Raw genomic sequence first — 15,358 nt, forward strand, 5'->3', positions numbered from 1 at the left:
TCAAATGGAAAATAAATTAAATCAAGTTTTTTATGAATTGGCATACTGTTTTAAGGTTAACGGATTGAAATTAAATCAAGAGAAAACTCAACTACTAAATTTTCGAACGGCACAATTAAAGGAGGGCTATAATAAGGATGTGATTTTCCACGGCCAGCAAATAAAATTATGTGATAGCGTAAAATTTTTAGGTATTGATCTGGATATAAACTTTTCTTGGAAAAAATGTATTGAAAATATTATTAGAAGATTGAACTCGGCATGTTATCAAATGCTAGTGTTACGAAATTCAATTAATTTGAAAACCAGAATAATAATTTACTACTCTTTCTTTTTTTTCAATAATTCAATATGGTATTGAATTTTGGGGATCATCTTCTGACTTTGATAAAGTTTTTAAGATCCAAAAAAAATTATGAGATTAATGACCTTTTTATCATTTAGAACTTCTTGCAAACCTCTGTTTAAAGAATTAAAAATCTTATAACTTCCAAATTTATACATTCTGAAAACCCTACTAACAGTACAATCAAATTTTGAAAGCTTATCAAGTGATAACTTTGATCATAATTACAATACAAGATTTAAAGCTAATTTTCAATATCCCATACATCGACTGCGTCTGGTAGAAAAAACTCCAATATACACGGCAAAAAAACTATACAATAAGTTACCTCAAAAATATAAACATTTAATCAATTCAAAAACATTTAAAAGCAAACTAACAGATTTTTTGTTGGAAAAAAACTACGAGGGCTGTTCAGAAAGTAACCTCCGGTTGGTCACAGTGCGGGTAGTGGAGGGGAGTAGCGCGCCATCTGTGCATTCATGCACTAAGCAGGTCAGTCGGCATCAAGCTGTAGTCGAGTGAACATCGTACCTGCGCTAGTTTAGATTTTGTGGCAGTTTGAAATGTGTGCTGCAATAGAAAATACCACCAAATGTGAAGTGCGTGCTGTTATACGGTTTTTTTACAGCCAAAGGATACTCTGCAGCAGCTATTCATCGTGAGCTTTGTGCCGTGTACGGACCACAAGTTATGAGTGAAGGAGTTGTCCGTGAATGGGTATGTTTATTTAAAAGTGGACGAGAAAACGTTCATGATGAAGAGAGGAGTGGTAGACCATCCTTGGTGACTGACGAACTCGTTCAGACAGTTGATGCAAAAGTTCGTGAAAATCGACGTTTCACAATGGCGGAGTTGTCTACTGATTTTCCACAGATTTCTAAGACTCTTTTGTACGAGATAGTGACAGCAAGATTGGGTTACCGTAAGTTATGTGCACGATGGGTGCCCAAAATTCTTACCGACCACCACAAAACTCAAAGAATGGCCTCTGCATTAGACTTTCTGTCACGTTATGCGGACGAAGGAGAACCATTGTTAAACAGAATCGTGACCGGTGACGAAACCTGGATTAAGTACGTAAACCCTGAGACAAAAGAACAATCAAAGATGTGGGCACATTCAGATTCGCCTACCAAACCAAAAAAAGCCCGGCAAGATTTTTCTGCCAGAAAACTGATGGCAACGGTGTTTTGGGATGCCAAAGGGGTGTTGTTGGTTGAATTCATGGAACGTGGGACGACCATTAATCAAGACGTGTACTGTGAAACACTAAAAACATTACGACGGGCTATACAGAACAAAACGCCGTGGTATGCTGACTTCCGGTATCGTTTTTTTGCACGATAACGCCCGTCCTCACTCTGCTTGCAGAACAACAGCCCTTCTTAAGTCCTTCAAGTGGGACGTTTTCAACCATCCACCTTACAGCCCAGATCTGGCGCCAAGCGACTATCACCTCTTCATGCATATGAAGAAATGGCTCGGGTCCCAGCGGTTTGATGACGACGAAGAGCTCAAAGATGCGGTCACAGGCTGGCTCAAGGCACAGGCGGGTGATTTTTATGCAGAAGGAATTTCAAAGCTTGTGAAGAGATACGATAAGTGCCTCAATCGTGATGGAGACTATGTCGAAAAATAGTGCAAAGATGTAGTTGTAAGATGTATATATTAAAATATTTTTACTTAACTTGGTGTATTTTTTTCAATCGACCGGAGGTTACTTTCTGAACAGCCCTCGTATTATAGTGTTGATGAGTATTTGATGGATCCTGAATTTTAAAATTGTGTTTTAACATAGATTACATTAAATTTGTTACGCTGCTTTGACCTCTTATATGTATGTTTATTATGTTTATATGTATATGTGAATTGTGATGTGCATATGTATGAATGTATATGTGTATTTATCATTATTACATTAATTTATGACAATGTTACCTGTTTCTATAGCAATGCTATGTATAAACGTTGATGTAACAAAGACTGATTCTGATTCCTACTAACAGGCATCATGTAAAGTCTTTGCCACTACGTTGTAGACAACATCATAATGCTAAACGCAACCACATGCTGTCTTCTGTGACAGTTTTGTTTTGATGTTGATACATGACAACTGGTACGACAATGGATATCCAAATTTTGTCCTCCCCTTGTCCAGTAATTTGTATTCTTGTAAGGGGATACAGATGATTGTAATTGGTCGAACTGAACACAATCCTGACCTTGGATTCCAAGGAAACAGAGTCACTCAAGCTGGTGACAACTGCTGTGCTCTAGCCTACCATTTCCTTGCAGTTGCTTAGTATCTCCACTACGATTCTCAGCCCAGTCAATTTACCACCAATCATTTTGAAATAAGAAATTGAATTAACGACCAGGAAATTTTTATACAATCTTTGTAATCTGCCAAGCATTAAACTAGGTACAGTGGAATCCAGACAAGGGTTGCTTAGTCCATTGTCGTGCACTTTAGCATGGAAAATGCCTATGTGTATGCACTTGCTGGCATTTTTGAATGTTACGTTATCAAACAAAAAATTAATCAATACTTATAATTTGTTTGTATGTACCAGGGAGGTTTGTTCAAAAAGTAACAGGAATTTTCATTTTTTTAAAAATATTTATTTATTCGTTCACATCAATGTTGTCGCCTTCAAAATAGTCCCCATTAGATATTATGCACTTGTGCCAGCATTTATTCCGATCCTCGTAACACTTCTCAAACTCAATCTTTGGGATAGTCTTTAGCTCTTTCAGTGATACATTTTTAATGTTGTCTATGCTTGTAAAACAAGAGGCCTTTAAGTTTCTCTTTATTTTTTTAAATAAAACATTTCACACATAGCCATGCCTGGAAAATATGGAGGCCAGGACATCGTTACAGTATTGGTTTTAGCTGAAAATTCACTAAGAAGCAGTGAAGTGTGAGTAGGTGAATTATTATGGTGCATAAACCATGAATTGTTTTCCTACAAATCCAGATGTTTTTTCGGATTGCTAAATGCAAAACGATGTTGAACTTGCAGGTAGTACGCAGACGATTATTGACCGTTTGATCTTGTGGCAAGATTTCATGATGCACTATGACATAATCAAAGAACACAATGAGCATTAACTTCATATTCAGCTGCACTTGTTGAACCTTTTTTGGGCCTTGGCGATCCAGAATGCCTCCAGTGTGATGATTGAACCTTAGTTTTGACGTCATATCCCTAAATCCATGTTTTGTCACCTCTTGTAACACTTTTCAATAATTCTGCATCGTCGTTTACTTCATTTAGTGATTAACCAACTTCCATTCGCTGATGTTTTTGATGAAAATTCAACAATTTTGGAATCAATTTTGCTGCCTCACGTTTCTTTATCCAAGACATTAAACAAATTTCATGATATGAGCCAATTGATATGCCAACATCATCAGTGACTTATTTTCATGAAACGCTTATATCACTTGTAAATCCTTCTTTTTCTCTTAGCATATTCATAATTCATAGCACAGTTCATTTAATATTGTATAGGTTAAGCATTTTTTTTTTCTATTTTTTTATTATTATGGTCATGATCATGTTTATCAACTTATCATACCATTTTAACATAACACTGAGATAAGCAGCTTGTTTATATTGTTATAGACAAACAATGAGTGTGCTGAAAGCTGCAAAAGAGGTTAATCCAGACCTTGTCACAAAGTCCTCAATAATGTTGGGCCTGGGTGAAACAGACGAGCAAGTCAGGCAGACTATGGAAGGTGAGTATCTTCCATCTGTATTATAGTTCAGATATTGAGTAAGGTGATATTAGTGCAATATGCAACATTGCATTGTCATAATTCACTGCTTATAATGGTTCTATTTGAACAATTATTTTATGAACGCTTTCAAAAGTTGTACAGTCAGAAGAAGTGGACACAAAAATACACTGCTAAATAAGAAAATGTGTAATTTTATAAGTTTATTTACTATACGATAATTCATTTAGTATAATAAATTACACATGTTCTGATTAATGTCAATCAAATTGTTTATTTTCAATCAATAATATAAATTTAATGTAAATGAAAATGTTTTGTCTAAAATTTTGATTTACCTTACATTAAGACCACACACATTCTAACTTACAGGTTGAATGTACAATCCTGTACAAGTTTTGAGCCATTCATGCTTTAGTCATCCTCCACTAATTTACAGCGTTCTAGTGCTGGAGTTAGTGGCCTCCCAATCAAATGTCAGAAACTTCTCTTTACTTTGAACATTAGAGTAGAAACACTTCTTTATTTAGGTAAAATTATCTATTAGAATTCCATAATCTATAGGCAGTGATGGTGAAGGATCGGTTATAGGCCGTGGTTCTGTGTATTGGAGACATAGTGTATCAGACCGAGTTTTTCTTGTGCCACTCCCTGCCAAAAACTGAAAGTTTTCAGATACATATATTGGTGAATCTGTATTTTTGTGCTCTTTGTAGTTTTGCAGAGCTACACTCAGTGTTTACAGAAGTCAGTAAAAATTTCCGAACATCGGATTTTAATAATTTTATTTAAGATTGAGGCCACTGAAATATTGGACACAATTGTTAAGATCAATAAACATGTGTACTCCAAACTGTAAGTTTTGAGCCTGTTTATACTATTCTCTTTGTAGGATAGAAATATAAATTTTATCATGTAAATTAATCATTTGGATTTAATTGCATTCCTTTAGTCACTCATTAATGTGTGGAATCTAGACTCTGTGAGAATCTGCTAGCTGAGAAGTTCGTTACATAGCTTCCTGTTATCCTGTACTTACACAAACAACAGTACTAGTTACTACTGTAACTAATAACTGGACTTGTAAGCCCACACCTTACGTCAATAAACAAAATTATTACTATTACTGTATATAAATATTCTTGTTGATTGAAAATTGTATGTCTTGCAGATCTGCGATCAGCTGGTGTTGACTGTGTTACACTTGGGCAATACATGCAGCCTACCAAGCGTCACCTCAAGGTGGGTCTAAACCTTGGCATATTTGTGGAAATTTTTAATAAATAATCATTTTATGGAGATGATTTCATCTACTTAGTAGAATTGGTTAACAAATGAGCTGTGGATGTCTGGCTAGTGACCACAGTGGATCTTCTCATCTCAATCAGAGAGAGCCTTATATATCAAGTGTGGCTCAGTCACTTGGTGTGTATTATATCTTTGGTGTACCTCACCTTGCCAAACAGGTGTGGTTCAATCTTGAACATTTCAACAGTTCAGTCAGAAATGTGCTTCACTTTAGCATTATTTTAGACTCATACATTTGTGTTACAAACATGTATGCATTTGTTTACTTCTAGTGCCTTTCTATCATCCCTGGAGATGAATACATTTAGCCGAAATAACCACACTATACATAGAAACGTATGATGGATAATGACGGGAAAATTCTGAGGTGCAGATAAAACAGATTCACTTGTTAACTACTATAAAAATATATTTTAAAAACCAAGGAAAATAAAATAAATGTGTATGTTATACAATTTGTTTATTTATACAAAATAAATAAGTATGTGAATAAAAGTTGTATATATTGAGTAATGATTTTCTTAATTATAAAATTTTTCTGTTGAAATTTGCAAAGTAAAAAATAAAATTTACCAATTTGTAAATTTATTTTAATGAAAAATATTACTTAATTTATAGATTAATAAAAATATTATAGTTATCCAAATAGTAACTGTAAAATTTGGCCTTTTTCTTTATGTATACACACTGAAAATTATATCTGGCAATGAAAGAATCTGATTTGGAATACTGCTGTACAAATAGTAGAAAAAATAAGAAGATCGTAATGAGCAACTAACCTTCTGGTTGCAAGTGAGCCTACCTATGTTGTAGGTTATAATGTGAATTAAGTTGGTTAATCTATTTATCATGCACATAAAATATAGGTACATTTTTTGTATTCCTACTTATCCTATATGATATCATTCTATTATATATCTCATTTTTTATTACTTTACACCAATCTGTGCATGTAATAAAGAATGTTGTAAATGTTGGATACAGGTAGTGGAATATGTTACACCAGCTCGGTTCAAGCACTGGGAGACAGTAGGTGCGGAGATGGGGTTCCTGTACACTGCCAGTGGCCCCTTGGTGCGCAGCTCATACAAGGCTGGTGAATTCTTCATCTCAAGCATACTGAAGAAACGCAAAGCTTCCATTTAATGTTTCTTGTTTTATGTAGTAAATGATCTGGTTGTATATTAATAATATTTTTGTTTTATTTTCATCAGCGTACATTCATTTGTTCCCTTTCTTAATATCTTAAAAATTATTTGCAAATATAAAAGTTCAAAATTCAGTGTGAGTTAAAAGTATGGATGCACTCTGCTTAGAATTTATGGATAAAGATAGAGGAATAGAACTCGGGACACTTCTCTAGGAAATAGAAGTGAACTTTTTAGTCACTGTTACAACTTCCATTTCCCCAAAATGAGATTTTAAAATGTAAAGACTGATTAAGTGACAACTCATTTGAAAGATCTTGTTAAAAGAATGATTGTGTAAACAACAGCTCTCTATCTCAACCCAGTACAAAACGGCAGCTAATTGAAATTAATTAGGGTTATAGCATGGATGGATCCTGCTCAACCTTCAATGGACAAAGGTAGAAAAATTAAACTCAGGACACCCCTCTAGGAAACAAAAGTAAACCATTTCCCCAAAATGGGCTTTTTGGGGGGCAGTTTAAAATGTTTTAATGTAAAGTTACATTAGCACTAGTAATTACAATTATGTTAAGCAAATCATGGCTAAAACTAACTAACTTGTGTTTATTACATCAGATGTTAAAACTGCTATCCCAAGACAGTTTGACAATGTCCAAGCCTGTTACAGAAACTTGAAACGGCATGCTGTGTGGATTCACACTGGATTTTTAAAATTTCAGCTACTGTTCTGTCCCTAAGATCATTAATGCAATGGAGTTTTGTTTTATACACGTTTTAATGTGACCCCATACAAATTAGTCAAGTGGAGATAGATCTAACAATCTTGGTGGCCACTTGATAATTCCTCTTATGCCTATCCAGCGATTTGTAAAAATATTATATAAATACTCGTGGACATGCAGGCCATATTATGGAGGTACCCCTTCCTGCTGGAACCAAACTTCATTACAGTTGTTGGTTGCTACTTGGATAGCTGCATAAACCTGATTTTGTAAGATTTCCTGGTTTACCTCGGCATTAAGATGTCCATCAATAAAAAAAGGCCCAACAAACATCCCTCCAAACCAAACGTTTAACTTTTCAGGGTGCTGGGTGTGTTGCTCTCATCCAATGAGGATTAACATCAGCTCGATAACGAGTGTTGTGTCTGTTAACGTTACTGTTTAACATGAAAGTTGTTTTATCTGAGGAAGCAATGTTGTTTAATCTAATTGTATTATTATCAATGTTCCGAATCATTATTTTACAAAATTCTTCTCATCAATCAAAATCTTCCCCACTTAGCCAATTTACTAAATGTACGCTATATAACCACTGCCATGTAAAACTTTATAAACTAATTTTTGAGATAATAGATAATTTTTATACCAATATTAAAGAAACACTAATATTTTATAAGATATAATATAAAAGATATTAGATATGTATCTTATATATTATATAATATATATAAGACAAAGTTACCAGTTAACTTCTACTTACTTACTTACTGCCTTGCAAAATTGTGTTGTTTCATATTGTAGTTTAAGTCCTACCGTCATAGCTAATACGTTAGATTCAATTATTGCAACCAAAAATAAGTCTCTCAAACTTTTATCTGCCAAATTCAATGATGCTATGGTGAAAAGACACTCTATGTCATCTGAACATGGGGAGCTGCAATCCTGGCTTAAAACAATACAATCTGACAAATGGTTGGATAACTCTATTATTCAATCGTACTTTTTATCTGTAAATGACTGCACAGCAGCTCTATCTTCCAAAGCACTCTTTGTGGATCCAGCCATCAGTGAGCTCTTAAGGCATGGTTCCACTGAAGTTGTCAAGGAATGATTAAACAATTTATAGGGTTCACTTCCTTTAAATATCCATTCTTTTGCATAAACGATAATGATAAGCTGGAATGAACTGAGAGTAATGCTAAATCGATTGAACCTGGTAGGGGCTCACATTGGAGTCTATTTTAGATATTGTAGTTAAACGAGATTATCAATTGGACTTCTTGGTTGACGCTAATCTAAACCATGCTTTGCTCTTGTCTAATAAGTTGAATACTAGTGGATATAATTCCTTTTCAGGTCACAGTCAAAAACAAAACAACTACTTTGAGTGTGGTCTTAATGTTGTACTAAATGCGAAAAGCATACTTTTTGGTTAGTGCTCAAGTCATTATACCAGTTTTTGAACTTTTTGGCACTGAGCCTGTTGAGGAATATACTGCATGACAATCAGATACCCACAAATTTAACTTTCCCCCACTTTAAAAGTTGTCAGTCAGACGGTAGTTTGTAAAGAAGAGAAACCTCTAGCTCTTAATTTAAGAAAGGTTAATAGTAAAGAGTGGAAAGTCGTAAAAAAGAGAATGAAAAGTAAAGATTTACCAAAGTCTCAATGTACTGATATACCCTTTAAAAATACCTTTTCAGTTCTAGAGTCATTACCCTCACCAGTTGTTCTGTCAAATCCTGGCGAACCTGTTGAAACAAACATAAACTGAATAGTTCTGTAAGATCATCATGCACTAGTCCAAACAAAGAATTCACTCAATTAAATCAGAGTGTAAATAATAAGAGGAACAGTGTAAAAATAGCAATAGCCATGGTAGCTTTGTTTCTTTGAGTATGAAAAAATATTTAAAAGCGGAAAAATTGAAGCTTCCACCAAGAGTAAAAATTATGTTATTCTGATAGTAGGTACCATTAGCATTGTAAACCGGCACTGTATTGAGTTCAAGGAGGAGCTGGATGCTTCTTGAGTTGGGCCGAGGGTGATCCTGGTTGGAGTCCCCTTTAAGTACGACTCCCCTCCTCTAAATCCTGAAATTTCCAGAGTAAACCTCAATTTAAGAAACCTAGCTGCTCTGCACAATAATACATCCTTTATATGCCTAGAATCTGTCCATCGTAAAAACTACACCAAACAAACTTAGGCTGCATTTCAACTATGAGGTAAAGTCCCATCTTGCTAACTTTTGCATCTCGCTATTAGCGAGTCATCCCTAAAGCCCATTAATGTAGTTTCTAAAGCTCCTATAGCAAGTACAACTTCTAGCGCAACAGACGTAACTAAAACCCCCTCCCCTAGTATACCAACCAAAGTATTCCATAAAAATCGTACTTTCCACAATAGACCCTTTTTTAGAAATACCCAGAAACCTCTCGGATTCCCTTAGTCACACTATCTCGCGAGGGTAGTAAGTAAGAGGGCAGTGAAACTATAAAATTGGCTCATCAGAATATAAGAGACCTTTTCAATAAACTTAATGAAGCCGACATTTTTCTAGACAAAGAGAGCTCTGATTTTATATGTTTTAGTGAGCACTTTCTTAAAGATAATCATTTTCAGAACGTTTGTTTAGAGAATTATGTGAGTCAAACTGCTTTCTGTAGGTTTCATTTGAAAAGGGGAGGGGTTAGCATCTGGAGCAGACCTAACATAAAATGTCAAGCACTGGAGTGTCGTACTAGAAGGAGAATGCGAACTGGCTACAGTTTCAGTGGAATTGATTAACCAAGGCAAATTAATGATAATTGCAGGCTGCAGACCTCCAACAGATGGTTCTGAACTTATCTCTAAATTTTTTCGAACTATGTCAGATTGCTTAAACAAATATGTACATAGACACACTTTGGCTGTTGTAATGGGAGACTTTAATACAGACCTCAAGAAACACTAAAAAATTCCTATCTTTATGACGTCTTTCAACCTGAAAAACATAATAAACACCCAAGATGTCTTGAATTCCAGAACATTAATAGACCACATTTTTACCAATGATGTCAAGGCATATAGCTCTGTTATGGCAGTCGTTTTATCAGACCACCATGCACAGACTACTATTACTGAAACTTCTCCCCTCAAAAACATTCCTGATTTAAAATGTTCGAACAATAAAAGGTTTGATGATGCAAAATTGAGAGTTTTTAGATTTTTCTCTCTAAAGAAAATTGGTTTGATGTTTTAAACTCTGATGACATTAACTCAAAGTATAACTTGTTTCTTGATAAAGTTAAGTACTATTTTGACTTATCCTTTCCTGAATTTACAAACAAGGCTGTAAAGAATAAAGCTAAGAAACTTAAGGATGAATTGAATGACCTTCACCAACGAATAAAGGATTTGGAATTTATACACTCTTTACGTGAATTCTACAGACAATTCTACAAGTACCGAGCAGCTATAAAAACAATATAGTGAAATGCTACGTAAAATTAAGTCATCCGATTGTAAAAATCAAAAGTTATTTGGCAAATAATAAACAATAAAAGACCTATGAAGGGAAAAGTTGTGTATTAGAGACACTGATGGTGAACTGACTTATGGTCCTATACACATAGCCAATACATTGAACGATTATTTTGTTACTTTCAATTAATATAATGCAATATCTAAAAATAATTCATCATCAAACTCAATTTTGCAGAACAACCTAAAGCTTAATTTTCCCTGTATCCAACATAAAGCAAAGAAGTCATTAATGTCGTCACAAATCTAAAAACAAAACTCGGTACAGATGAAATATCAGTTACAATGTTTAAAGATATAGCAGGCAAATAAGAAGAACCTATCAGCCATCTCATACATTTCTCATTTGCTTCAGGATTTTTCCAAATGCCTAAAAATTGCAGTTAGACCACTATACAAGAAAGGTGACAAAAAGATCACAAGAACTATCGCCCTACCTTATTTTGACAGCTATTTCTAAGGTCTTTGACAAAATAGTTTCAGGCCGTCTATGTTCATTTTTGGGAAAACATGAAATAATTTGTAAAAATCGACATGGGTTTGTATAAAATAGATCTACAACCAGCGCAATGTTCGCTCTTATAGATTATCGTCTGCGCTCTTGATGAGGGAAACTGCTCCGCCAATCACGATCTCCTACTTGAAAAAATGAGTCGTACAGGCATAAGAGGCTTGGCATCAGATTGGTCCGTCTTATTTGAAGGGAAGGAGGCAATTTCTTCCAAAGAAATGTCCGTTACAATGCAATTAATCTGTTGAAAAAAACTGCTTAGGCATCTCAGAGCAGAGTCAAAACATTTTAAAATTTAGAAAGAGGTTTACCTATGTTATTTCTCCTTTAAAAATGTTTTCACAACGTCCGTAGATTCCTGACTGACGGTTAATTGAACGATCTGGTTGTTTTATAATAATATATGAAGAGTTCAAGTCGTTTTAGTTATTTTTACTGACAAATGTAATCTGTTGTAAGAAATTTCCTTTTATCTGACATGACCAATGCATGTAATCGTGTTTCTTTGGTTGAATAAACGAGTTATTTACTATAAATTTAAAGGTAAACAATCAAAGGTAAAATCAACTATGGAACAAAAAATAATATCACTTAAAAGGGCTATAATACAAACTTTTTTCACATATTTTCGTGATCGTGACATTAAGGCAGATTCAAAATTTGCGTCGGAAATATGCTTCACTCGAACCAGAAATGCTCATACAGGCGCAAAACCTACAAAATTTGCTTGCGAAGACGCGGGTCACTGCTATTGACTCATATGTGAAAGTCAAAACGGTTTATATTGTACAGTAATTGTTTTAGTGACTGAAGCTTAGAGAATAATCAGTGTGAAGCAATTTCCTTTGTAAGCCTAGTTTTTGCTCTAAGCTAACCTATTATTGCACTTTAAAAGCTAAAGAACGTACTGGAATAGGGGATAAAAGTGAAAGTTGATATATCACGTATAAGCATGGGACCAACCAGTCATTAACTAGGAGTTCCTGACTGGGCCAAGGTCAACGTCCTGTATGTCTAAACAATAGCCTGACCAAGAGAGACGTGACCTTTGTTTAATAGCTACTTCATTACTGTTTGAATACATTTTATTACATAAGCAGCAACATTAAAGATCCGTCTTTAGAAGACGCGTCTGTAAGATAGTAGAGTCTATGAAACTGTACTGTATGCAATAACATGGTACCGTACTAATAGTAATGTTTTTCTTAATAGATAAAAATGTACAGTGTGTCTAGAAAACACTGTAGTATGAGACTTATAGCAGTATTTATAGTTTGTCCATTACACAGCCTGACGATATGACGTCACAAGGAGATGAACTTATACAAAAGGGCGATCAGCCAAATTATTTCACTGGTTAGCCAAATTATTATAATGCAGAATAGCTCAATTCCTTAACATGTTGAGAATATTTTAACACTATGACTGTTTTTACTAAACCAGTTTTATGGCACTTTCTCTTCACTTGAATTATACTATAACCCAATATTCTGATTTGATATACAATTTCAGCAAAACATTCATAATGACTTGGATTAAAAACATGTAAGGAATAATGTGTACAAGTAATTGTAGTTTGCTACGAAACATATATTTCTTCGTACTATGACTAAACTAGTTTATTTTTCATTGCGATGAGTTAAGAGACACGAACTTCAACCCCTTTCCCTGGTTTACATATATGTGCATAGTCTATATCCTTTCCACCACAAAGAAAAAGAAAATAAGTAACTAAATATTGAGTATTCAAGGAAAATATACGATTGTATTGAAGTTGCGTTAACGTGTAGGTTACTTGAACTGAATAAACATCGGAAATGAATAATCTTTCAGTTTCAAATACTCACTTTAAACGTTGTTAACGATTTAACACATGTTATCTGATAGAATTCTCAGCTGCCCCATAACGATTATCCAATATTTGAATTTAATTCATAACAATTAGGACATTACTAGAATATAAAAGTGAATTACAACCTATAAGTAGAAGATTTAGCATGGTAGCGCTATCTACCACTACACATCGCCGCGCGCCAACGGATATACAGAGCTAACTGTGCTGAACATTTATATTACAGCCTCCCACACAATCCTTGGTTTATTTTGGAAAGAGAAAATAAGACTATTTTTTGTATAATATTTTTATGGAGCAATATGAGAACTGGTGCAAAACTCAAGATTTAAATATGAGATAGATATATACAATATCATCTGCATACACACACACACACACACACACACACACACACACACACACACACACACACACACACACACACACACACACACACACACACACATATATATTATATATATATATATAAGTTATATCTATATCTTTATAGTAAAATTGGTTAAGATTGTTGTAATTGTTTGCTTAAGAAACAATTTAGCCTCACCCGGATCATGTCGATATTAAGGTAAAAGTAGGCTATTACTGTTATAAGAATAAGGTACTAAAACTAGGATAGTGTTTTACCGTTGTATTTTGTGTATCTATATAAACAGCGGTTTATTAATTACGTATAAATATTTTTTCAGATAAAATCGCATTATGATTACAGTATAGTCCACTGCCCCTCGGGATACAAGGTTATGACGCGTAGCGCCCTCACAATGCACACTCTCCACTCATGCAGGTTGAATTACTAAAATATTCAAATGTTTACATCATTATTAAATGTTTCTTCCACAAATACTTGTTCCATAGGCTACTTTTATTTGTTTTTAATCAAACATAACTTGTTTTTTACTTTGACAAAGATTTAAACACCGAGAATATTCAATACATGAAATCGGAAAAATAATTTACCAAAAGAAGCACAAGGAAAATACAACTGGCCACCATTTTATTTATTTATTTTTTTTTAAATCAAGAATGGTTTACAAATCTACAATGGAGTTTTTAATTATTTTATGGTATAAACGGACATTTGAAACATGTCTAACACTTACTTTTAAAATAGATAATTACACTAAAAATAAGAAAAGTAGAAAACCCCACAACTCAAACAATTGTCTCGATTATTTATTTGTATCCTACGTAATCAAATAAGCTATTGTTGGTTTGTCTTATCATTTAGAATATTTAAACATTATCGTAGAATTTTTATTAGAAGGTTGCATGTTCATACCACGTCGGGGTCACCATTGTCGTGAGGTAGTACTGCATTGTCAAACGTAAAACATGTATTCTACAAACTTAATGTTCACACACGATACAATGGTGAACTGCCTCTTTATTTATACACTAAAATCCCAATAATAACATTGAGCGTATGTTTTAAAATTAATTACACAACTTAAAATGTCACATGTTAATTCGAGCGAAATGTAAAACTAAACCCCGCACACAGGGGCGGCTCTAGAGGTTTTGGCGATCTGGACGAAAACAAATTCCAAGTCTTCGTTAAAATCCTTTTGGCGGGGCCTGACGTGTACGGAATTTTAGAAATGAGTTTTTGTTAATACTTATCATACCAAAGAATTCTATTTTATAACCTTAGATTAATTACTGGGATATGTAAATAAAACTATCTAAAGTCTGACTTCTTAGATCGCAAGGCAACCGACTCTGTCAACATTCAGATATTGGTCATCATATAAGGTTTTATGAACTATACAAATAAAAGCGGCAATACGAGCAAGCATGATAAATGCCATAGCTTTAATTCATTCAAAGTAAACTTGGTACTGACATTGTATTTGAACATGTTATAAGTTCATCAGTCAATGTGAACCAATAAAACATAAAAAAATGGTGGACGTGCTGTATGCATTTGTAAAAACTCTTAATGGCATCTATTGTTTAACATATACGTAACTGAAAAAAATGTTAGAGGCTATTAACGATATCAAACAAAATGTGTATAAAGACATTTTCGACATATAAAAGGAGACACTTCTATAAAAATCGAAATTTGGTTGTTTTGTATGTTGTTTTTTCGTATTTTATCATAGAGTACAAATTTAATTATACTGTGATTGAAAAACTCTTTTGAAGATCGTTGAACGACACAGGATAATTGATCAAAATAACAAACGAA

General features: G+C 34.0%; 1 protein-coding gene across 1 annotated transcript in view; it reads left to right on the forward strand.

The window, feature by feature from the left end:
• The window catches only part of LOC124357404 (lipoyl synthase, mitochondrial), a 50,143-nt gene extending 43,528 nt beyond the window's left edge, over positions 1-6,615 (forward strand). Inside the window, exons 7-9 of the mRNA XM_046809170.1 lie at positions 3,982-4,097; positions 5,269-5,339; positions 6,390-6,615. Coding sequence (XP_046665126.1) covers positions 3,982-4,097; positions 5,269-5,339; positions 6,390-6,551 — 349 coding nt within the window. The 3' untranslated portion in view covers positions 6,552-6,615. The remainder of the gene's footprint in view (positions 1-3,981; positions 4,098-5,268; positions 5,340-6,389) is intronic.
• Positions 6,616-15,358: the final 8,743 nt, after the last annotated feature.

Source organism: Homalodisca vitripennis, chromosome 3 (genome assembly GCF_021130785.1).
Source record: "Homalodisca vitripennis isolate AUS2020 chromosome 3, UT_GWSS_2.1, whole genome shotgun sequence".
Lineage (NCBI taxonomy): Eukaryota > Metazoa > Arthropoda > Insecta > Hemiptera > Cicadellidae > Homalodisca > Homalodisca vitripennis.